We start from the raw sequence: 6747 nt of genomic DNA on the forward strand, positions 1-6747 counted from the left end.
CGTCGCCTGAATTTTCTTGAAGGTTTAGCGGAGCACATGTTCGCTCTAGTAAACTTTATTTTTTGAAGGAAAAAAAAAAACAACCTACGCTGTCTTTGGCTACGTGACAATATTCGGGTGATGCACACATATACTTCACACGAATGAAAGAAAGCCTTACTATTGCACGTGAAGGCTGCTTTACACGTATATTGTTAACCTGCGACTTCCTGGTCATTTGTTTTAAAACGCAATTTTGCAAACCTCGGCACCCACCTCTAAAAACAGCGGTACACATTCCAATGCCAAAACAATAAAAAACAAAGAAATTACGAGCGATTCAAAATAAAAATGAAGGATGCTCACTCGAAGCGTACGACTTGAAGGCAGCGAAGCAGGACGCAACTTTCACAACCATCATGATTGTTTAAGCCCATGATCGCAGCCGATTTGCTTCTTCGCTGCCGCGACGAAACAAATTGTGTGTATAAATGTGTGTATAAATGTGAGCTTGAATAATTGTTTTGGCAGTGATAATAATTGGACATCACCTTGGAGGGGCGTACGCTACGAAGTGGCCTCGTTCCGAGGAAGTGTTTCCACCGTTACGGCGAACGCTGCAGGTTTTCTTGCCAATCTTGGCCAATCTCCCTAAGTGAGTATGTCTGGCTCGGCAAACGTGCGCCGGGGACGCTGGGCGGTCACCGCGAGCCACGCACACACGAGCGCTCGGCCTTTCCCTCGTTTTTTACCAGCGGGGCGGTCGCCGCGAGGAACGCGCTCACGTGTGCTCGGCATCTTGGCATTTTTAACAGTGGACACCATACACCAGCGGTTTGCTCAACAGCTTCGCTGTTAACTTTCCCCGCAGCATTCGCGTGGTTTCTGCGTGCACAGAATTATGAAAAGTCACCATACGCACACGAGTCGCTTCATCTCTGGCGGTTTCAGAATACATGAAAAAAAACTAGGCTATCACGCCACATAGTTAAAGTTCGTAGCGGCGTCCCTCCAAGATTGCGCCCTCGAAGATCGGAAGGGTAACGTTCAAGTGGGTAACCCATATTAGAGTCGCTACCACGGAAAGCTAGAAACGAAGGAGGAAATGTACAAGAGAAATCCTCCATCATTTTCCTTCCCAGCGAAGCTAAGTCTAGCTTCTGTCCAAGACGTCATGACACTTGTAGGGTACAACATTTATGCACATAACTCGCACAATCACAATCGAAAATGTATTCGGTGGGCTCACTAACACGCTTGCAATGCAAATATACGGAACAGCGCAACAAAGAGATCACAAATAAAGGGTTGCAAAGTAGGCATTGGTGACGTCTTTCATCTTCGTCTGTCCATCGAAATAAATTACTAAATGAAATTACGATGAAGGCGGTGACGCGTAAACTGCAACCGACGCCTGGCTTTCGTAAAGCCTGGTACGTCTGGCAACGCGTCAGGTGAAAACGGGGCAATAGTTGTGCATGTTCATGCGTGTCCCACGTCGGCAGTTGAAGGCTTTGGTGAAGGGCGCGAAGTTGGCCACGGCTTTGTTGCAGTCGCCGTAGAAAGGGTTGGCTGTGCCCGGCCGTGTGCACATCAGGAAGCACAGGGTAAGGAAGAACACCTGCGTAGATGTTCCGGTTGATTATTTCTCTTCTTCCTTAGTATGACCAACAATGGGGGTGACGACTCTTACAAAGGCAGTTAGAATACCTTACAGTTACAAGAATTGTAACGCCCCCACAGCGATGCCCAATCTAGCTACAAACTTTTGTAGTCAAGTTGGTGTGACTGTAAACACGTTCAACATAGATATTTAAATGAAACATCTATGGACAGTATAGCAAACGAGAGAGCTTGAAGTTACATATCACCCTATTTTATGGAGGGGCAGGAAGCTACGGTGTTATGTGCTTGCAGAGGAAATTGAATATATTCAAGGTTTACAGCAAGCTGAGCTCAATACGCTTTTTTCTGTACGATTCAGACGTAAAATATTCGATTATGGCTGAGCTAAATATGTTTTTGGTAAGTTGGCTGAACAATATCACTACTTAGTGTCCTGCTATGCCTCCGACCCCTTACTTCCCCGACACTCTGAAGGCACGTTTAGTAAAGTAAGCGTCAGATAAAATGATAGGTAGTTGTTTGCTTGCCAAGACGTTACGATATTTTCCTGCGTTTCAGAGGTAACGAATATGTGAAGAACAAAAAAACGCATTAATTAACTGACGCTTTAATAGTCGGCAGTACTCTTACATCGGAGATTTGATTAGAGCACAGCTCGTGTTACCGCGGGTCATTTTACATACACTGACCAAGCTTGCAAAGCCGAAGGGGTCGTTCTGCGTCCCGCTTCTCTCCGTTTCGTTCATTCCGCTTCAAAAATCATGCGTCATCTCCAGCTGATGTTTACTTTTTACATCCGTAATATTTGCTGAGTTTACTGGCAGTATACGGAAATTTACTGCCAGTATCGTTAAGTTCTTTCACTGCCGCGGTTTACCAACCTGCTGCTCGCTGAAGCCCTCGAGGACAGGGACGTGGCTAGCGTCTTTTCCGGTGGCTTTCAGGGATGACATCAGTGCGGCGTAAGCCACTTCCAGCGCCGGAACTTCAGGGAACGGGCTTGAACGGATGGCAAGGCCGCTCGTGATGCCCTTTTCCAGGCCAGGAGTAGTCATCTCCAGCGGTGACGTCGGCATGGCGGCCGCATCACCAGTAAAGCAGCCGGACACACTTGTGGCCAGGGCAGAGCGGGAGGCTTCGGAGAACCACGATCCGCTCAGTTCGGGAAGCTGGTCGCTCGAGCTGCCGTTTCGGGGATCGGGGCGCACCAGGCGACCGACCTCGTCCAAGGAACGGACCAGCTGCAGGGCGAACGAGAAGCCGACTCCGCCGTAGAACATCGATCTGCAAAGAGAAGACGGTGTTAAGACAAACGGCTGCCGATGTAGCGTATGCGATAGTGTCTAAGCGAGAAAGCCGACCACAATGTTGTAATGTTTCAATGATTAATGCAGCCAAGAGTGCCACATAGTAGTCCAGAACTTTCAAACAGTCGACCTGTGGCAGTAACCTGGGCTCATGAATAGCGTGATTCTTGTCTCCACCAGTAATTCATATTTTTGCACTGCAGACAAATTGGAGATGAATGCAGTGTCCTCAAGGATCTTTTTCTTTAGACGTCTACCCCCGAATTACGTTGCAGTAGCTAAATCTGAGTCTCTCGACCACCGTTTCTGGTTCGGTGGTGCATCTATAATCCATCAGTTCTAGCGTTCGCATACTCCACTGGTTAGTTGAAGATGGAGATAATGGTGGCCGTAATTTTCAAGGTATGATGTTCGACATATTAGCAGACATGTTAGCAGAAATAAAGAAGAAATGGACGTGGGCAGGGCATGTAATGCTAAGGCAAGATAACCGTTGGTCATTAAGGGCAACAGTGGATCCCTAGGGAAGGCAAGCGTTGCAGGTGGCGACAGAAAGGTAGATGGGTAGATGGGATCAAGAAGTTTGCAGGGATAAATTGGTCGCAGTTAGCACAGGACCGGGGTAATTGGAGATTTATGGGAGATGACTTTGCCCTGCAGTGGGCGTAGATAGGCTGGTGGGGGTGGTGGATGTTCGAAAAGTTGTACAGAGAAGTAGTGCCTCTATAAGAAACAAGTTCTTTCAGATCTCCATCTAATAGGCTTTCGGGCCATTTTACGAAAATACAATTCCGAATTCCTAGTTTACCAGAAGGCTCGAATACGCCCAGAACATAAACCACAAGGACAGATGGTAGAAGCTGATGTACAGCTATCGTACGCAAAACGCAACTGGCTAAATATTTTCGCAGTTATGCAACAGAAGTTATTTTTTACGATATTTTACCTTGATACCTAGGACAATTTTGCCTCACAAATGGCGTAGTCTCTAATGCCGCTATCCTTGGTTTCTGTTGTACGGATATGAGGACCATCCCATCTCGTCGTAACTTTTTTTTAAGTTTCGTCCGGAGTGTTCTGCTGATCATTGAGTAGTCGGCGTCCGTGTGCGTTGGGCCGTCTTATCTTAGCTAGTGCGTGTTGGTGGTCACTGGTATACGCGTCGTCGTCTTGATAATGTTTGCCTTGGTCATGTCGGGTGTGACCCGCCGTGGTGGCTGAGTGGCTCAGGCGTTGCGCTGCTCAGCACGAGGTCGCGGGCTCGGTTCCCGGCCGCGGCGGCCGCTTTTCTGGTGGGGGCGAAACGCAAAAACGCCCGTGTGTACGAGATTTCGGCCCACGTTAGAGATCCCCAGGTGGTCAAAATTAATCCTGAGCCCTCCACTACGGCGCGCCTCATCGCTTGCATTGCGTCGGCGCATTAAACCCTACAATCAATCAATCAATCAATCAATCAATCAATCAATCAATCAATCAATCAATCAATCAATCAATCAATCAATCAATCAATCAATCAATCAATCATTAATTCATTCATGTCGGGTGTGGCGTTCCCTGTGGCTGTAGTCCTGTTCGGAGGTACATCAGGTTAGATCGGGTCGTCCGGCTGAAGGGCCGTTGAGAATCGCGGTTTTTGGTGCGTCGTTGCGTCGTTAGAGGATTTTAGGTTCCCTTACGTGGGCTGGGGGATCTGCCACGTGCAAGTCAGCGTTGGTGGGACGGCTCGGCAGTTGGACGGGTTGGACGACGGCGAACGGCTGAAGAGCGCTGGGCGCCGTATGGTCTGCGACAGCTACTCGTTGATTTCACATGGGCTCTGGTAGTGCAAAAAGCCCGGGGAGACCACGGAAAAGCTTCGTAGTTCAAGTCTCTTGTAGGGCCACCTACGATAAATGTGGTCGGCTTCTCCGAAGTGGAGGCGCTGAGGACGGAGATCGGGGGTTAGCCACCTGTAGTTTTTTTTGGGGGGTCGGGTAGGTGACAGCAGGCGGTTAAACGGAGCCTCTTGGCGACGAGTTAGAGATGGCCAAGGGCAACAACACCTTAACAACTGCTGTGTAAGCCACAGCTTGCATCTGGTATGGTGCTTCCGGGGGCGCATAAGTTCCCAGTGCTTGTTGCACTTCTCCCCGGATCACATCGCCGAGAAAAGCGAATTCGGGCAGCAATGTCACTGGGAAGAGCTTCCGCAGTGCTTCGCGGATGATGGCGCGGATTCTGTTCCGTGCGGCGTCCGTTGTCACTCCAGTGGTGTCCAAGGCATTCCCCGCTAATGCGGTTACTTGCCGGTCGTATTGCCCCAAGCGGCCGTCGAGGGTATTTTCAATATGGGTAATGTCGGGATCAAACGGCAACGGTTTTCGCGAGGTTGCGGTTTAGTCGAGAGAATAGCTCTTGTTTGACACCACGCATAAAAAACGCTTCCTCTTCTCTTTCCTAATTTCTGGCTGCGATTGTTGAAGGGGCATCTTCATTTCTTAAAGCTTCGTGAGATTGTCGGGTGCCCGTTTGCAGCAGATGCGCAGCTCGTTACTTACGAACCACACTAGTAAACGTTTTCGAAAGTTTCGTTTTGAAAACAGGCCATGGCGTCATCAACCTCTTGCAGTTTTCAAACCAGACTCAAGATGGGGCCCTGATGTTAGAGACGAACATCACTCAGGGTTTTTTCTTTGTCCCACCTGTTGGAGATTTGCACTCACTGAAATGTTTTGAGGCAAAATTCAGGACTTACAAGGGTGATTTGTCGAACGAGTGGTGCTTCCGTCGTTGCTGCAGGATGACAAGGGACGTACTGGAAGCTTTGGTCATGGTCGCAGCCTCTGTTTACTGGGTGATCACAAAGAAGACCAATCTCTGGGAGAAGATCTTGCAGCGGGTGGCTGACGCGGCTTGTACTTGCTTGGCCTGTTATCGGGTGCTCAAAGTGTCTGTAGTGCCAGGCTCCGTCAGATGTCACTAAGCGAAGAACGATGCAGGACTCTTTCAGTAAACAAGGTTTATTTACTGAAAAAAAAAACTTTGTCGTTCTTTGCTTCGGGACAATATGTTCCCTAAATTGATATCTCAATATAGAAACAGGCGTGTCGTTCACCCTCCGTGCATATCAGGGCTTGAAAATGAACTCTCCCCAAACAGATCACGTGCTTCGCAAACTGCTGGTGCGTCGAAGCCATCCGCCGAACTGCTGGTTGTAGTTACTTCATCATCGACGCCAATCGGCTAGAATTCGTTGAAATAGTTGCGAGGGTGCGCTTCATTTGTTTCTTACCCAAAAATACAGACGAGCGAGCGGCCCATAAAATAAGCCAACTAGCATGTCGGCCAGAGTGTGAAAATGCACTTGCCGTATAACCCGTAACTTTCAGCGGAAATTATATTTATAATGAGGCAGACCGATGCACCCCTCGGGCGAGTCACGAACTGGTGGTTAATCTGTGATAAGCCACCGGTGACTCCACTATGTATCTAGAGGTGGCTGACAGATCACAAGCAACTTGTGGGTTACAAGGCACTGGTTAGTCAATCACAAGTGAGCGACCACGGATCGATCCTCCTGGTGGCAACTGGTTGCTGCTATGTGGCGTGGCCCACTGGTGGCACACATTGCTTCACTCTTTCCTCACTAGTGATTTCTGAGGGACGTGCCACCAGGGGCTGATCCACCCGTTGGTGGCATCACTCAAAGGAGAAAGACGGCTGGGGCACAAATACGTCACTGGCGAGTTTCAAGTGATTTCTGACTTACTGGTTACCAATGGGTGAGTCACAAGTGGATAACGAGTGGAACCGTAGCAACTTACGCGTCTCGAGTTAGAGCGGTGTGACTCACTCG

General features: G+C 48.9%; 1 protein-coding gene across 1 annotated transcript; it reads right to left on the minus strand.

Moving 5' to 3' along the window:
• Positions 1-1227: 1227 nt before the first annotated feature.
• On the minus strand, positions 1228-3083 carry LOC144139480 (uncharacterized). Its single transcript, XM_077671812.1, has 2 exons — positions 2487-3083; positions 1228-1600 (listed from the first exon to the last, which is right to left on the minus strand). The coding sequence occupies exons 1-2, from the start codon at positions 2883-2885 to the stop codon at positions 1430-1432; spliced, it is 570 nt and encodes a 189-aa protein (XP_077527938.1). The 5' UTR covers positions 2886-3083; the 3' UTR covers positions 1228-1429.
• Positions 3084-6747: the final 3664 nt, after the last annotated feature.

This window comes from Haemaphysalis longicornis, unplaced genomic scaffold, assembly GCF_048455015.1.
Source record: "Haemaphysalis longicornis isolate Haplotype H1 unplaced genomic scaffold, Haemaphysalis longicornis Haplotype H1 scaffold_5, whole genome shotgun sequence".
Classification (NCBI taxonomy): domain Eukaryota; kingdom Metazoa; phylum Arthropoda; class Arachnida; order Ixodida; family Ixodidae; genus Haemaphysalis; species Haemaphysalis longicornis.